Source organism: Beta vulgaris, chromosome 7 (assembly GCF_026745355.1).
Source record: "Beta vulgaris subsp. vulgaris cultivar EL10 chromosome 7, EL10.2, whole genome shotgun sequence".
In the NCBI taxonomy this organism is placed as follows: Eukaryota; Viridiplantae; Streptophyta; class Magnoliopsida; order Caryophyllales; family Amaranthaceae; genus Beta; species Beta vulgaris.
Genome location: NC_079208.1, coordinates 36,859,807 through 36,878,441, shown reverse-complemented (window position 1 = coordinate 36,878,441; position 18,635 = coordinate 36,859,807). Strand labels below are relative to the sequence as shown.

At 38.1% G+C, this 18,635-nt stretch overlaps 2 protein-coding genes and 1 non-coding gene across 3 annotated transcripts; 2 read left to right on the top strand and 1 right to left on the bottom strand.

The window, feature by feature from the left end:
* Positions 1-4,634: 4,634 nt before the first annotated feature.
* On the top strand, positions 4,635-4,746 carry LOC125492111 (small nucleolar RNA R71). Its single transcript, XR_007268558.1, has one exon. It is a non-coding gene; the product is annotated as a small nucleolar RNA R71 (small nucleolar RNA).
* A 7,793-nt stretch (positions 4,747-12,539) lies between these two features.
* On the top strand, positions 12,540-14,973 carry LOC104899389 (subtilisin-like protease SBT1.2). Its single transcript, XM_010686565.4, has one exon. The coding sequence runs from the start codon at positions 12,559-12,561 to the stop codon at positions 14,878-14,880; it is 2,322 nt and encodes a 773-aa protein (XP_010684867.1). The 5' UTR covers positions 12,540-12,558; the 3' UTR covers positions 14,881-14,973.
* A 1,024-nt stretch (positions 14,974-15,997) lies between these two features.
* Positions 15,998-18,524, bottom strand: LOC104899390 (photosystem II reaction center Psb28 protein). Its single transcript, XM_010686566.3, has 2 exons — positions 18,262-18,524; positions 15,998-16,774 (listed from the first exon to the last, which is right to left on the bottom strand). Exons 1-2 carry the CDS (start codon positions 18,338-18,340, stop codon positions 16,299-16,301), a joined length of 555 nt encoding a protein of 184 aa, XP_010684868.1. The 5' UTR covers positions 18,341-18,524; the 3' UTR covers positions 15,998-16,298.
* Positions 18,525-18,635: the final 111 nt, after the last annotated feature.

Sequence of the window (18,635 nt, the reverse complement as noted above, 5' to 3'; positions counted from 1 at the left end):
CAGTTACATGTAAAGAGTCTACCCATTGGCTTGCTGCAATGTGGGAAGCCATGGAGTCACTTCATAAGAACGAGACTTGGGAGCTTGTGTCTAAACCTTCAGGGAGAAAAATTGTTACTTGTAAATGGGTTTTCAAGAAAAAGAAGGGGATAACATCTGAAGAAGGGGTCAAGTATAAGGCTAGACTGGTTGCAAGAGGGTTCACACAAAGGGAGGGTGTAGACAACAATGAGATTTTCTACCTGTCGTCAGACATATTTCCATCAGGGTGCTACTAGCAATAGTTGCACATCAGGATTTTGAGCTTGAGCAGCTAGATGTAAAAACAGCTTTCTTACTTGGAGAGTTAGAGGAGGAAATATATATGGCTCAACAAGATGGGTTCCAGGTTCAGGGGAAGGAAAACAGTGTTTGCAAGTTGAAGAAGTCCTTATATGGGCTAAAGCAGTCTCCAAGGCAATGGTACAAGAAGTTTGATAGCTATATGATGAAGCTAGGCTATAACAGGAGCTCATATGATTGTCGTCTGTATCATAACAAGCTGACAAATGGGTCTTTTATCTACTTAGTGCTATATGTAGATGATATGTTGATAGCTGCTAGGGACAAGTCAGATGTTTAGAAATTGAAGGAACTTCTCAGTGCTGAATTTGAGATGAAGGATTTGGGTGCTGCAAGGAAGATTTTTGATATGGAGATTTATAGGGAGAGGGATCAGAAGAAACTTTTCTTGTCACAGAAAGGTTATATTGAGAAGATATTGTCAAGGTTTGGCATGTCAACAACAAAACCTATAGATATTGGTCACTTGTCTGTAGCTTTTGCACCTAAGTCTGCTGAAGAGAAGGAGTGCATGAGTCGGGTTCCGTATGCTAGTGCAGTAGGGAGCTTGATGTATGCTATGGTTTGCACTAGGCCGGATCTTGCACATGCAGTCAGTATGGTTAGTAGGTTCATGGGTGATCCTGGTAAGGAGCATTAGTAGGCAGTCAAGAGGATCTTTCGGTATCTTAGAGGTACGTCAGATATTGGTCTCATTTATGGAGGTGATATGGCATGCTTAGTTACAGGATATTCTGATTCTGATTATGCTGGAGATGTGGATGGTAGAAGGTCTATGACTGGTTATGTGTTCAATCTTGGTGGTTCTGTGGTAAGTTGGAAAGCAACTTTGCAGCCTACTATAACTTTGTCTACTACTGAGGCAGAGTACATGGCCTTGAAAGAAGGAGCTAAGGAGGGAATCTGGCTAAAGGGGTTAATCAGTGATTTGGTTCTGCATCATGATCATGCAACGGTGTACTGTGACAGTCTGAGTGCAATATGCTTAGATAAGGATCATGTCCATCATGAGAGGACTAAGCATATTGATGTGAGATATCATTTCCTAAGGAGTGAGACTAGGATCAAGGTGAAGAAGGTAAGAACTGTTGATAATCCTGCTGATATGTTCACCAAGCCGGTTTCGCAGAGTAATTTCCAACATTATTTGGACTTACTAAATGTTTGTGATTGTTAGTTGCCCTCTTGGGGCAATTCTGGGGTCCTTAGGGACTAATCTGGTCTGGTTGTCTTTTGGGACAAATCTGGTGTTTGGGAGATTCTGGGCGTTCTGATCAATGCATCTGGTTTTCTGGTTATTGTGAGAGGATTCAAGTCAAGGTGGAGATCTGTAAGAATAGTGCCTTGAATGTGTTCGTCAAAATATGTCAAAACGGGGGCTCTAGGGTACCGCCCGATCGGGTCGGGCGAGGCCGCCCAATCGGGCCCGCGACGAACTTGAGAACAGGCCAATTGGGAAGTCGCCCGATCGGGCGAAGTACCGAACAACGACTCGGGCGAGTCTCGCCCGACCGGGCGCGCAACCAATCTGGGGAAGGAGTAAAACCTCCCGATCGGGCGGATGTCACCCGACCAGATCGGGCAGCTGCCTGGTAAATGCGGAAACGCGTTTTCTGAATGGGGATATAAATAAGTTATTTATATTCTAGGTTTTAGACTACGAAAAACACTCTGTTCTCCCTGTAATCTGGTTTCTTCTCATAATAAAATATTCTCTTTCTCTCTGCCGTGGACGTAGCCAAATTGGTGAACCACGTAAATCTGTTGTCTGATTTTATTGATTTTGAGTTCATTATTTATTTCTCTCTCACATCCGTTATAACATTTTTTTCTGTCCTCATGTGTAGAAAAAACCAAATATACAAAGGAAAAAGTAGTAACATCTACAAAATTCAAAGAATAAAAATCCAACACTTTTAGAATTTTTGTAGTTAGAAATAGTGTTGCATTTATTCACTATATTTTCCAGTGACAATTATTTTTTTATGGAAAGTGCCAGTTTTAAACATTAGCATATCTCTATTATATAAGGGAAGGGGGGAGCAATGGTGTCCTCTTTTGAAATGCCTATTTTACCCCCTTACCTTTCTAAATTACAAAAAGAATGTCAAAATCAATATCGACACTCAAAGAAAACTACCGAAAATTAATTTATGACTCTCATTTAAAAATCACTCACAAATTACTGAAAAGAAGAGACTTTACAAATCACTCATACAACTGAGAAAATCACGTTATAAAAATCACGCAAATCACTCAAATAATCAGGAAACTTTATTAAAACTTAAAATTAACATACAAACTAAAACTTATCATGGGGTAAGCTTCATCTTTATCTAGAAGATCATATTTAAGAGAGTTGGGAGGGGTTTTAGTTCGAACTTAGGATGATGCGTTGGTCTCTTCTCTTTTGATGTTACCTCAAGCACCTCAAACTTGCCTCTTTGAGGTTGGTAGATTGATGCTTCATTTAAACTTTGTTGATAAGCAAGAGCCTCTTCCTCTTGCTCAACCATTTCTCCCATCATCAACTTTTGCAAAGGATCTTTCAATTCCTCCATAGACGTGAATTCATCCAAATCTCACCAGCATTGGTGCTTTCATCACTTGATGAAAAGTGAACTCCATCTCTCATCTCCCACATTCGAGGTTAATCTCCCATTTTTCACATCTATGACGACTGCAGTCGTCTTCAAGAAGGGACTCCCAAGAATAAGGGGCATGACATGATCCTCTTCATTTCCACAATCACAAAATCATAAGGGACAAATACTCTTCCCACTTGAACGGAAACATCCTCAACCATACCCAAAGGAATACTAACGAAACGATTCGTCAAATGAATTGACATTCTTGTGGGCTTTAACTTTTTGAAAAGGAAAGAGGGATGAGGCTAACACTTTCCCCAATATCACATAAGGCATTCTCAGCATCTATATCACCAATCTTTACTGGAATGAAGAAGCTACTTGGATCTCCTTGTTTCTTGGGGGTTTATTTTGAAGAATAGCACTCAATTCTATAGGTAAAGAAATAGTTGCCTTTCTCCAAGCGTTGCTTTGTTAGAGAGAATTTTCTTTAAGAACTTGGCATATGCCAGCATTTATGAATTGTCATGAAGAAAACGGATGTTCACTTGAAGTCTCTTCATGACCTCCAAGAACCTAGAGAATATTGCATTCAACTTCTTTTCAACTAACAGGTGTGGAAAGGGGACTGGAGGTTTGTAAAGTTTCATTGGTGATTTCTCATAGACTTCTACATCTTTTCCAATTTCCTTCTCAAGTTCTTTCTAACTCAATCTCTCCTCACTTTGATGTGGCTCTTCTTCAACTACCTCACTCTCAAATTCAATGTTCATTTCATTGTTCCCAACTCCCTTATCTCTATTAGTGTGATATTCCTCTCTTATCACTAGCCCCTCGTATTCTTTCCTCGATCTCGAATTTATGGCCCCTATGAAGGGCTTAGGATTTAACTCGGGTTGGCCCGGCAATGAAGTTTTGGAGTTTGAACAAGAACTACCCACTTGTTATGGTAGTTGAGACAATTGAGTTTCAAATATCTTGTTGTGGGCTTGGACTTGTTGAATTAAGGAGGAAAGCTCATTGTGCCTTCGATCGTTTTTCGCATTGGCCTTGGTTTGTTGAATTATGAAAGTTTCCTATGTTGACTCAAGGTTGGATTTGGGATTCGAAGGTTGGTTGAATGAAAGCCTTTATTATCGAGTTAGATGGAAATCCGGAGGCTTGTATGAAGCTTGTTGGGATTGTAGAGTGGGTTTCTAAGTGTTTTGAGGAGGTTAGTAGGACTTTTGAGGAGTGGTTTGATTGTTTTGGTTTTGTTTGCACCAAAAGTTGGGATTATTTCTCCAACCTGGATTGTAGGTTTGAGAGTAAGGGTCATTTATTTACCGCACCATTGCCGCTTGTTCCATGGTAGAAACACAATATAAAGAGTTGTGGTCAACCCCTCCACAAGTCTAACGTGATAGAACTTGTATAGAAGTCAAACTAGATGATGCAAAGCTAGCTTTCTCCAATTTCTAGGTCAACAAATCAACCTTAGATGTTAGAAGGTCAATGCTTTCCAACTCATGATTAACCACTTTCCTCGATTAATTTTTCCTTCTTTATCCACTCCATGCATAGTTTTTCACAACCTCTTCAAGCGTTGCTTGTACTTGATCCACCGAAAGCTTCTTGATTTGACCTTCAAATTCCGGAATCTAAGTTGGCTCTAGATGTTGGTGTGAGAACATCATAGAACTTTTGCATGAGGAGCACTAGTTGAAACCATGACGAGGACATTCTCGGATATATTGGTTGAACCGCTCTCAAGTTCACTCAAAGTTACATCTTCATCTTCATCTTGAGAGAAATTAGAAATTTTTCTACTCATTTTTGCGGTTTTATGGGGTGGGCAATATTTATGCAAGAATTTCGTTGTAACTTGTACCCATGTTGTAAGAGAGCCCTCCAGAAGCGATCTCAACTAATGTTTTGCCTTGTCCCGAAGAGAGAAACCAAACATACTCATTCTTATGTACTCCGAGGTAACATTGTGATGTTCAACCGTAGCACACAACTCCAAAAAGCTATCCAAGTGGGCTAAGGGACATTCCTTGGAATCTCCTCCAAATTGATCGTTTTTATCATCCGTATAAGTAGTTGTGGTGAAAACTCAAAATTATTGGCGTTAGTGGTAGGAAGTGCAATACCACTTCGAACCTCAAAGGCCTCGGGATGCCCATAGTCACGGAGTAGTCTTTGAGGTGGATCGTCTTCCGCCATGTCTTACGCAACTAACTCTTCCAACTCGGAATCTGAAAATTGAATTGCAAACTCGGGTTGATCTTGAAGTAGCCTTCTCAGACTTTTTAGAGTTTTGCCCAATTCCGGATTATAGGGTATAAGTGGTGATTGTTTGCTCTTCCTTGTCATGCACAATCAAACAGAGTTAAGTAGATCGTTAGCAATAACAAGTAAGGCACTCAAATGAAACCAACAAAACACGATATTTACATGCAAATAAAGATTTTTTCTCATCTACAATAGCTTTTTCAATGTAATGCTAAGCCTCACCGACAACGACGCCAAAATTTGATAGGTCATCGTCGAGCCTCACAAAGATAAACCTAACTCAATCTCTCTAATTAAATAGAAAGGGAAAGCAAGGGTCGAATCCGTAGAGAGACAAGATTAAACACCAATAAGCTAATGTCAAATAAGCTAAGAATTAGCAATGATAAGGGTTTACGATAATATTAGAGGGACTAGGATACGGGATTCACCACTCAATTCAATCATGAACTTCAACAAATAAGATGAAAGATAACAATAGCAATGGATAAAAGAGGTCATCTCTTAAATCCCTAATTATCGTTTTAAGCTAAAAAGGGCTACCTAAGTTAAGGATTAGGGTCTATTTTCATGCACCAAAACTCCAACTTAATAACATGAATGATAAGATGACAAAATAAACCTCTTAGCTAAAACCCTAACTAGTAGAATAAATGCTTATTGTTGCAGTCATTAAGTGGCCTATTACGGCGGTTTTGGCCGTGCAACAATAGGTAATTAATATATTGCTTCGGTTTTCAACCGCAACAATATTTCAACATATTGCTGCGGTTTTTAGCGAAAACTGCAGCAACATATTTATATTATATTAGCAAAATAGAGTATATTGCTGCGGTTTCTAAGGCAAATCGCAACAATATACTCTATTTTATAATAAATAATAAGCATATTGATGTGGTCCTAGCCAAAACCACAGCAATAGGTAGAGGTGTTAAAAAAAAAAAAAATTTTTACATTTTACCATCAAATTTGAAAGAAAAAAAATGTAGGAAAAATACTAAAACACGAACTAATGATAAAAACATATTTGTATATTAACATATCATATACACAAAATCCAACAGATAAAAAAAAATATAAAATAAATTAAAAATAAAAATAAAAAACCCTAATTTCATATTGATTCTAAACAAAATAAAAACGAAAAATATCCTAAAAGTGAATAGCAGTGCGAAGCAGATCTGGCGGATTAGATAAAACTTGAGCAAATGCCATTTTCCTCAAAATTTCTTCCCTCTAATTCAAAATCAAATCTCCTTAAACCTCACCAACAATGGCAGAAAAAAAAGTGGGTGCAATTCGAACTTCAATTACGAAATCTGCTTTACAAAAACCCAGATCCGTCAAATTGCAATTCGAACTTCAAATTGATGGGATTTATTGATTCGAATTGATTCAATCCCTAAATTCGCAATAGATATAAATAGGAAGAACGATGAGAGAAGAAAGAACTCGAGCGGCCGACGAACTGAAGAAGCGAAGGAAAACTCGAGCGGTCGACGATTGATCGGTCTTTGCTGCTTATCAGCGAGCCATCAACGACACGAATCGCAGGTTGACGAACTGAAGAGCCTTCATTGCTTCTCAACGAGCCACCAACGATGAAAGAGAGGATGGGGGAGGATGTGTCGTGGAGTGAGAGAAAGAGGATCTGATCTATCTGTCGTGGAGAGAAAGAAGGGGATATGGGAGAGGCGGTAGTGACTATGAATAGGAGAGAGGCGGGAGTTATAAAAAAAACCCTAGATTTTTTTTAGATCTGGCTTATCTATTGCTGCGGTTTTCACCAAAACCGCGGCAATAGATTTAGAAAAAAAAAATTAAAAATATTTAAATGTATTGTTGCGGTTTTGGGTTCGAACTGCAGTAATAGATTTGGTTAAACCAGTCAAAAAATTTTAAAAAAATTCCCGTTGGCAACTATTGCTGCGGTTTTCACAAAGAACCGCAGCAATAGGGTGATTTTCGATTTTTCCTTTTCTTTTGACGTGGTTTATTGTTGCGTATGAGTAAAACCGCAGCAATTCAGCTGCAACAATAAGCAATAATTCTACTAGTGCCTATTGTTATATATGCAAGTCTAGCTAATTGAACATATGGGGATTCAACTCTTCAATTTCATCTTTCAATCCTTAATTGAATTGACTAGCATTTAAGTCTCTATGGAGGCCAACCACAAACTACCAGTAGAAACTCCAATGGTTCATTTAAACCTATCAACCAAATTAGAACCCCCAAAAAAGTGCAAAGTTCATGACTTTAAGGAGGGTTTCACCCCATACCATATAAAAGAGACTACTCACTATTCATGGGATCCACCATACAAAATAAATGATTCAATGCCATTAAGGAGATGTAAACAAAAGAGATTTCAAGACAAAAGTAATCTCAAAACATAAACAACAAGTATTGAAAGCTAGTGACAAAGTAAGAGACATAAAAGATAAAAGTGAGATAAAGAATTATACTAGAAATTTCTAATCTTCATGAGCATCCAAATATTCAAACTTCAAATTCAAAAATATTCCCTTCCAAAAACTACAAACTTTCTTAGATTAGAGTAAAATAATCCTTAGGCTAAAACAAAGTTGCTAGGTTTAGAATTGATGTCCTAAAACGGCACAAATAGAGTATTTATACCCCTTACATTTGTCCAAGAAAAACTGGAAATCACGAGAAAAATAAAAGGGCGTGCCCGCGCCATATAGTCCGGAGCTCCCGCACTTTGTAAACTCCCGCCAGTGCTAGGTGCAAGGGAAATGAACAGGGCGCCCGCACCATACTCTCCGGAGCGGCCGCTTTGTGCAAATATTGCAACTTAAAAAGTTCCTCCCTCGATGAAAATGAGTGAAGAGCTCGCGCTGGAAACAATGGAGCACCCGCAACATACAAAATGGAGTGCTCTCCTCTTAGGCACTCGAATGAGTCCTCCAAATGGGATAGAGGTGTAGGCTCTTACTTGAATTCGGCTTTACACAATCTTTCTCCCTTGAGTCTTTTGTAAAGCACTAAAAATATCTGCAAGAAAGAGGAAACCAAAAGAATGAGCAAAATAGGGTCTTTATAGAGAAAAATGCCTAAAACGCGAAACTCATCATAGAAAAGGTCCTAAGTGAGATTGTTAGCAAAATGGAGGTAAAGCTAATGAAAATAAAGCAATATGTATACGAAATGATGGGAAATAGGAGGCTAAAGTTAGTTAGAAACTCACTTATCACTTAGCTCAAGAACTAAGATGAAAAGTGGACAAGGTACATATGGAGAAAGTGATTCGGATATATATTCAATTAAGACCAGAGAAGGTTGAATATTTTGTTATGTTATGTTACGTTACGTTCTGCCAAAACCTGTACTTGCCAGCGATTTGTGTTAAGTGATTGATCTACGCCAGTGATATATTTTAAGGGATTAATTCTTTTTCGAATAATTACCAAGCATGATAATAATAGTTTTGTCAAATTAGGCACTCCAATCGGAATCTTTAGCTGTGATAGGAGGATTAAAGCAAGGGTGTAATAGCGGACCCTTAGTATAAGTACGGATTTGACAAACATTGTTTAGTACCTCCAAAAGCTGACAACAACACCGGTAATTATTACAAACATTATAGAAGATATCATGCTCTAAGCCGTGATGTGCGAGGGTGTAAGTATAAAGAAAGTAGGTAGACAAAATATGGACATAGCGTATAGGTTAGCAGTGGCGGCGCCAATGGTTGTCCCATTTGATCCGGGACCAACCATTATTGGAAAAAGAAAACAAAAAATCTCACAATTGGGGGAAGAAAGGCAACAACCAATAACAAACAGGACAACCCAAGACAAAGGAAGGAGAAGAAAGGCAACAACCAGCCTATTGGTGACGATAGACCGTCGGCGACGATGGTTTGTTAGTCCCAAACGGGTCGGAAGTAAGAAAAGTGTAAGCACGAGTGAGTAACGGAACTATATTTTGGGTTTCGTCCAGTAGAAATTTTGTGGCTCCTGCAAGATGCCGAGATCCTAACATCCGCACAAGAAGAGGGGTGAGGGGTAAAGCTGAGGGTGAGGAAGAGAATGAGTAAGTGAGAGCGCAATTTAGATCCTGCACCAGGGTGTAGGATGAGGAACCTACACCTTGGCCAAAACTAATTTGTTTGATTTTTAGGAGGGTCAAAATTTGGCAGGCTTTTGGCAGAATTTTTAGGTGGGCCAACTCTTTCTTCTACATCATCATTCCCTCTTTTTCTCTCTCATTTATTTTTCAAGAACCATTTCAATTATCTCTCTCATTTATTTTGTTCTTCATTTATTTCTCCTTATTTTCATTCATTTCTATTTTAAATTTCCAAATGTTGATATTTGATTTTATATTCTGTTTTGCTTTTTAAAACTTTTTTTAATGTACAAATGATATGGTTTGATGTACAATAATATACGAGTGTACATTTGGGGATTTTCAGTGATCAAAGTATTGACCATCAGTGTACATTGTGATTTATCCTTATTTACGTTGGTTGCAGAACCTTTTTTTTCTTATTAGCTCCACCTATTGCATGTACACTTTGTTGACATTCATGTACATTAAGTGGGTTACAATCATGTTGTTATGTGTTGAACTTTTAATCTAGTACCATATTGAGTTTTTTTTTGTTTTGTTTGTGTCTATAGAATATGTTAGATGCATGTTAGTGAAGCTAATGTATATTTAGTCATACACAATGATCATTAACGCAACTTTAATGTACACAGAACAAAGTCAGCTCTATAAAATAACTTGAACATTCAGTCATAACAACATTGTACATTCAGGCTTAATAATTGAACAATCTTGTTAGATAATTGTACATTGAGTATATCAGTGAACATTCAATAACAATAATGTATCCTTATTTTCAGTGATCAAAGTAATGACATCAGTGTACATTGTGATTTATCCTTATTTACGTTGGTTGCGGTACTTTTTTTATTATTAGCTCACATACAGTTGCATGTACATGCACGTACCTTGCATGTACACTTTGTTGACATTCATGTACATTAAGGGTTACAATCATGTTGTTATGTATTGACCTTTTGTTTTAATACTCATATTGAGTTTTTTTTGTGGCACCTGGAGCACTATGAGGTATAGGACTGTAATTGTACATATTGAATTTCATTAGCGAACAAACATCAACACACCAGTGTACAAAGATTGCAAATTACTCACTTGACATCAGCTTTAGGAATTGGGTTACTTTTATTCTATTATGTTTCTTTGTACATTCTTGGCTTCGTGGTTGTTCATTAACAAAATCAAAATGTACAATGACATCCCCATAAAATCGTCAATAACACACAATGAACAATAATAGACATCCAAAACAAAAAAAAACTCAAAACGAGTATTAAAACAAAAGGTCAACACATAACAACATGATTGTAACGTTAACCCAGTTAATGTACATGAATGTCAACAAAGTGTACATGCTAAATACTACCTTGGTGTAACAAAAGGGAATGAGTGAGTGATGAGAGAGAAAGAGCTGGCCCACTTTCATAAATACTACCAAAAGCCTGCCAACTTTTGGCTCCCCTAAAACCATCAAAACTACGTAATTTTGGACAAGGTGTAGGATGCTCATCCTACACCTTGATGTATAATCTACTAATTGAAGTGAGAGAGTAAATTTTGAAGGGGAGTTTTGACCTTTGACTTTCTTTTATCATGAAAGTTGAAAATTTTGACAACAAAGGAATTTTTTGGCATTACCACAATAAGCCACTAGAGAAAAGGCTTCCCTTCCTTTTTTTCAAGCAAAAGTAAATAAGGTTTCATAATACTAAATTTTTAAAAAATAGATCGTGTATGGACTGTACAGTGTAATACATATTTTTGAGCATGGTTTAATTGATTGTTTAGTATATTTATCAAGTTTTAGTTCGAGTTGCTAGGATTTGATTTTTAACTTTTTTTTGACATATATATTTGTGAATATTTGTTTTGGATAGGTATAGGATCTGTATTTTTTAGTAAGGTGTTTGGATGAATTGTTTTACCATATTCATGGACAAAAAAAATCTCTCACAAAAGGATGTGAATGCATAATTCTCTTCATTTTATTTCTAATCTTCGTGTTAGAAAATTCTCTCATGTGATGTTCAAGGCATGATTTACTTCATTTTTTTTCAGTTTGTGATTTACAATTGGTGTGGTGGTTTACTTATTTAGTAAGGGCCTGTTATCTTCGGCATAAAATAGTTGAATTGAACTGAACTGAGCTGAATTGAATTGAACTGAACTGAATTGAACTGAACTGAACTGAAATGAAATGAATAGTGATATGTGAGTGTAAAAGTATTGTCAACAGCTGAACTGAACTGAATTGATCTGAACTGAACTGAACTGAACTGAACTGAAAATAAGTTGGGGAGAAGAGGCCCTAAATTTAAATATTAGTTTGGGTTGGAAAAAACTAAAATGAGATTAGTAGATTAGTCACATATATTAATTTATATATTCAAGGCTATGAAGTTGGTAGCTTAACAAAATGACATCGGTTCGCTCAACAACATTATTCCAAATATGAAAACTTGTCAAGAACAATTGTGAGACTTTGTATCTCTTTGGTTATAATATGAATCTTTATTGCTTTTGGAATGGAACTTTTTATGAACTGTTTTTTAATTATTAGCTATTGGTTATTGTAATATTTTCGATGGATGGTGGCATAACCAACCATTATCAAATTACTAGATCCACCACTTTAGGTTAGCAACAGAAAAATCACAGGATAAATTCCCTTTTACCCGTTTCCAAACAAAGAAAACCCATCCATTCTTTTAAAAACTATCAAAAACATTCATATAAAAATTTGAAGGCCCATGAGACCTTGAACCAATGGGCTCGCCTACCCAAGAGAGAGGCACACACAAGACACAACTACACACTGGAGCGTTTCTGATTGTGGAATTAAATGCAGTGAACTCGTCACCTCTTTTCCTATCAGTAGACTTCTTCCATGTCAAACAAACCAATACTTCAAAAAACAGGTATTTTAAAAAATAAATTGAAGAATATATATTATCTATAGAGCAAAGTATTAATAACATTATCAGAACAAATTTCTGCATGTAGATATTAAACAAAACCATAACATCTCGTGAAAAACTCAAACCAAAATTCCCATTCCCATATTTCTCAGCTCCTCCCAAAGATCCTCGTGAGTGAGAGCCCTGCCCTCTATTGTAATTTCACGGGTTTCATATTCTTCTCTCAGCACTCAACACACCATTTTTGAATTCTCAACAAATCCCTTCATATATACCCCTACATTCTAACAACAGAGCACCATGAACAACAACCTGAGTTATAACCTTCTAAGTATCCGAAAATGGCAAAACCCAAAACTCTCCTTTTCCTTACAACACTACTCTTTTTTGTGGTTTTTGTTAATGCTCAGTTACCCCTCCGAACCTACATTGTACAACTACACCCACAAAGTGAAACTCAAACCGCCTCTTTTATCGACTCGAAGCTCAGTTGGCACCTCTCTTTTCTTGAGAGAACGGTGTCTTCTGAGGACGATGTCAGCCCTTCTTCTCGTCTTCTCTACTCTTATAGTTCGGCCATGGAAGGTTTTGCAGCTCGTCTCTCTAGGTTGGAGGTAGAGTCCCTAAGAAGCTTGCATGATGTTATAGCTGTTAGACCTGATAGGAGGCTTGAGCTGCATACTACCTACTCTTACAAGTTTTTAGGACTTGATGCACCGGGTGTAGGGGCGTGGTCGAGGACCGGGTTTGGGAGGGGGACGATCATTGGTGTCCTGGATACTGGAGTTTGGCCTGAGAGCCCAAGCTTTAGTGATCAAGGCATGCCTGCGCCTCCTAGGAAATGGAAAGGGGTTTGTCAAGAAGGGCAGAACTTCAACGCTACGAGTTGCAATAGGAAACTAATTGGCGCCAGGTTCTTTATTAAAGGTCATCATGTGGCTAATTCACCGTCACAATCGCCAGATTTAAACCCCGAGTATGTGTCACCGCGTGATTCTTCTGGGCATGGGACACATACATCATCCACTGCTGGGGGATCAGCAGTCCCAATGGCGAGTGTGCTTGGCAATGGGGCTGGCAAGGCCCAAGGAATGGCCCCAGGGGCGCATGTTGCTATCTACAAAGTGTGCTGGTTTAATGGGTGTTATAGCTCTGACATATTAGCTGCAATGGATGTGGCAATAAGAGATGGTGTTGATGTCCTCTCCCTCTCCCTGGGAGGATTTCCCATCCCTTTCTATGATGACACTGTTGCGATTGGCAGTTTCCACGCAGCGGAAAAGGGCATTTCAGTCGTCTGTGCAGCAGGAAACAACGGACCTATCAGCAACTCAGTTGCCAATGAAGCACCCTGGGTTACCACTGTCGGAGCAAGTACCCTTGATAGAAGATTTCCCGCTTTTATCAGAATGGGAAGCAGGAGATATCTCTATGGGGAATCGATGTTCCCAGGAAATCATTTCCCAAGGGCAGAGAAGAAGCTTGAAGTAGTCTATATAACAGGAGGTGACACAGGAAGTGAATTTTGTCTTGAAGGGTCCCTTTCTCGAGCAGAAGTTGCTGGTAAAATGGTCGTATGTGATCGAGGAGTAAATGGAAGGGCAGAGAAAGGTGAGGTTGTGAGGAGAGCTGGAGGGGCTGCAATGGTTCTAGCAAACACAGAGATAAATCTTGAGGAAGATTCAGTCGATGCTCACGTTCTGCCTGCTACTTTAATCGGATTTTCAGAATCAGTTCAATTAAAGAGTTACATCAACTCTACAAAACGACCAACAGCAAAGATTCATTTTGCAGGGACTTTCACAGGAAGATCCAGAGCACCAGCCGTGGCACGTTTTTCATCTAGGGGACCGAGCTTGAACAACCCTTCAATCCTCAAGCCAGATGTGATCGCGCCAGGTGTAAATATTATAGCTGCCTGGCCCCAAAACTTAGGCCCCACCGGCCTTCTAGGAGATTCTAGAAGGGTTAATTTCACTGTCATGTCAGGAACTTCTATGTCTTGTCCTCATGTCAGTGGCATTACTGCTCTTATCCGTTCTGCTCACCCAAGTTGGTCCCCTGCTGCAGTCAAATCTGCACTTATGACAACAGCAGATGTAACTGACCATTATGGAAAGCCAATCATGGATGGAAATCTTCCGGCAGACTATTTTGCTATGGGTTCTGGACACATCAATGCAGGTAAAGCAGTCGATCCAGGATTAGTATATGATATCAGACCAGCAGACTACATCACACATTTGTGCAGTCTGGGATACACAAGATCTGATATCTTCATAATTAGTCGCAGGAACATAAGCTGCAAAGAAATGCTACAGAAAAGCAGGGGATTCAGTTTAAATTATCCTTCAATCTCTGCCATTTTCAAGGGCAGTGAGACAGTGAAGGTGATAGATAGGAGAGTAACTAATGTGGGCAGACCGAATTCCATTTACTCATTGGAAATTAGAGCTCCCAAAGGAGTCAGAATTGTAGTCAAACCGAAGCGGTTAGTATTTCGAAGCATCAATCAAACATTGGGCTATAGAGTTTACGTTATAGCCACCAAAGGAGCAAAGCCAGTTAGCTCTGCTCAAGGAGAATTGCAGTGGGTGCACTCTCGTCGCCTCTACAAGGTTAGAAGCCCAATCACAGTGTCTTGGGAAAGCAGGAAATCGTAAATGAAGGATAATTCTCGAGCTTGATAGTCAGGCAGAGACATAGAAGCGCATCTATTCTTGATAATTTAAATTTCGAAGCTACCATGTCGAAGTGGATAGAGTTAGAGTACATTTCTCTGACCTGCTACTGGTTGCAATGATTTCTAACATGTTCTTTATGTTATTTGAGCTCTGATCTCAAAATTTACAATAGAAAAAATTTCATTTGAGTACAAGATTGCTATATTTCATAACATAAGATGAAATTAACCTGCAGGCAATTACTTCTGCTATGAACACCATCAATGAAGCTTTAAGTTTCCAGAATATGAATAAAAAAAGGGTGTATAGAAGCGTTCCAGGCCTTCTTCATGGACATTTTGCAAGTTACATAATGCAATAATATTGAAGAACTCTGATCTAGCTCAAGCAACTAATAAGAAACAGAACGGTACATGTAGCCTCTTACATGTCTATCACGAAGCTTTATTTCATAAGTTGGAAGTTTTCTCTTCTTGCCATAAAATTATAGGCCGTTTGACAGGTTTCAACTGGTTTTTTTTGTCCTTGGGAGTGCAAAAATTAGTTCTTGAAGTTGACTCTAAAGCAGCAATCTTATGTCTTTCCTTAAAACGTCGAGTAGTCTAGCTTTAATTTGCAATATCTATCTTTGCAAGTCTATACTTGGAAGATAGGGAAATTTGAGCAGAGCATGTACTCTATAAGTACACATTGGAACATATGTGTTCCCCAAAGTAGATTTTTTTACATCCAAAGTGTAAGTGAGGCAACACTCTCCAACTATGTAAGTTGGACTCTTCATTTTACCTCAAGTACACGTGTCCGGTCCTACACGCTTTGATAGGAGTATATACACTTCGACAATTCAATTTTGGCCAAGATACACGAAATGCTTCATAGAATAGCCAAGTCTCACACTTGAATACGTAGCCCCTTCTCATATGAGTTCCCGGCCTTTCTCTATGTAGCATCCTTAGGGGGGGGGGGGGGGGGGGGGGGGGGGGGGGGGGGGGGGGGGGGGGGGGGGGGGGGGGGGGGGGGGGGGGGGCGGGGGGGGGGAGGAACCAGCACTATTTTCATCTCATTAATTCAGACGATTACTAAAATAATCACAGGGTTCAAGAACTTTATGCTTTCTCCATTTATACAGGAGTAAATGAAATAGTGAAGTAAAGCAATTTGCCTTTTCACTAAAGTTATTGCATTCACATAGGACATGGAGGAGTATTTTAGTCATCTCCAAAAGAAACGAATTAGCAATCTTAAGTGATTTACTGTCAAGATATGTAACTTGTCAGATCAGATGACAGAACAAACAATACGAATCAAAATGGAAAAGAACCAAGATTTCGAGCTATATAGGACTTGCAAAACCATGCAAAAATCTGGTTTATGATAAAGAAAGGATGTACATTGCCTTAACTTTTAACGAATTGCAAACCATTCGCATTGGCATAGCGTTCCATGAATCTCATGAACCTGTCCCAGTCTCGTGGGGTGCGCATGATGTACTTTGCTTCAACCCCTGCTGGCTTCCCGTTGATAAACCTTGCATTCACACTGGTTGTCTGAAGAACACCTTCCTCATCGATCATGTAGAACCCAGTTATATCGCCGACTTCCTTAGATGAGTCAAAGACAGAGGGCTGATCAAATTTAAATAAAGCCATGCCATTTGTCCCATCCTTCGATTTAGTTAGTTTCACATCTGGTATTGTAAGTTCATCGGTCCCTTGGATGAACTGAATTTTCGGTTGAACCATCATCACTATGCGGCCAATTGGTGCAGATAATGACCTTTGTGATACCCATCTCAAAGGACGCAACCTCAGTTGAAGCCCATTGAACGACGAGTGTACACGCTGGGGATTAGCCGAAGATAAAAGACAAATGCCTTACAGACAAGAAAGGAATATTATCAGATTTTTGAGGTCAGACAGTGATGTGATCACTTAAAATTCTAGACTAACTTAACATACCCTCATTCATCTCAGTAGTTATTCTACATGAACTTATAAATCTACACTCTAGAGCATTATCCAGAGTTCAGACAGTGCAGTAAGGTTTGATATCATTGTCAAAATCTCATTGTTATCCAAACAGTTCTAAACCTTGAGTAGAAGAACAATCAGCAGGAACTGGAATGTAAACTTTACACTCATACAACTAAATGACCCTTCACGCGCACGCACGCACGTGCACACACACAATAAAAATCTCAAAACAACTTGAGCCGTAAACAATTACGCATAGAATGAACTTATGGAACTCAAAACTAATACCTTAAATCCTTCTTTTCTTAATATACTTCCTTAGTTGCAAGGCTTTGATGTTCACGACTTGACAAGCACATCTTTGGGCATACATATATTCAATTATCTATTTGTGAAACTTGCAAAAAGTTGATAATTTTGTGAATCTACATTTAGATAAAACCAACAACTTACATAATAAAATTGTTTTGTATATTTGTCATAATATTCCGGTTAATGGTAGTTATAAATAGCTCAAAACTCAAAGCATTACAACTAATAAAACACAAAGTTACTACTCCCTTCCTCCTATTTTATAGTTCTCGTATTTCATTTTGGGCATCCCAAAATGTTCTTCTCATTTCCCTTATTTCCATTTTAGAACATCATTTTTTTACTATCTCTCTCCACCTTTTCACATGCGATTTTTTACATCATCATTTAATACTCCTTCAATCTCATTAGTTAGATACACCAAAAAAGCAATTTTTTTTTTCTTACTCTATATCTCTTCTTTTTACATAACCACTCATCTAATGTATCCAAATTTTTCATTTTTTTATGATAATAATTTCAAAAAACAACTCTTTATACAAATACATCAATAATCATTGATTCCTTAATTTTCGTGCCCAAAATGAGATGGTACTATAGAATGTGACAGAGAGACTACAACATTAATAAACCCAAAAAGAACAACCATCCGTTGACCTATTTTTCATGACCATATAAGTAACATTAATTAATCAAGCTCTTTTTGATGTGAATTAGCTGCTGGGCGTGCTACAAACTTATGAAAAACAGAGAGAAAAAAAAAATTAATCACTTGCTTAGGCCTCATTTAACAATGCCAAAAAAATTGACCTCAATTATTTTAATATTTCAATAACGAGCTTATAAATGAAAAACTGCTACAAATTCATTAAAGCTTCCAAACTCAGGAGAATTTCCTTACAAACAAGTTCAAATTGACAAACTGTTATAATTGTGCATTGATAAGCCTAAAAGTGAAATTGTAAGTTGTAACAATTAAAAGGATGAAGTATTTCAAAAGTGAATATAACAACGCAAGAGTGTATAATTCATAAAACAGATAGATAGGAAGAGAGAGAAACAGTTATAAATATACCTGAGTAAGAGGAATATTTGTGAGACGAACAATGAGAAGGTGGATAAGAACAAGTGAGAGATTGCAGAGCTGCTGCCATGCTTTGATATTGAATTTGTTTTGGCAAGTAGAAAAAATAAACGAGAAATGTTTTGAAAATAAAGTATAATTCAGTGGATTTTTGAGGAGAGAGATTATGATGATGATATGGTCATCTCCATTTTCAGAAGATGTGTTGCAACATCAGCCATTCACTGATATTGTACCCCTTGCAAAAGCTAATGACCAACTCTTGTGAAGATTTTCAAATTTGTAGAAAAGGTACAAGGATGTAATTGCACAGCCCACTTTCGACCCAGCCCAAAGATTAATCTTGGGTCGAACCCAAAAATATT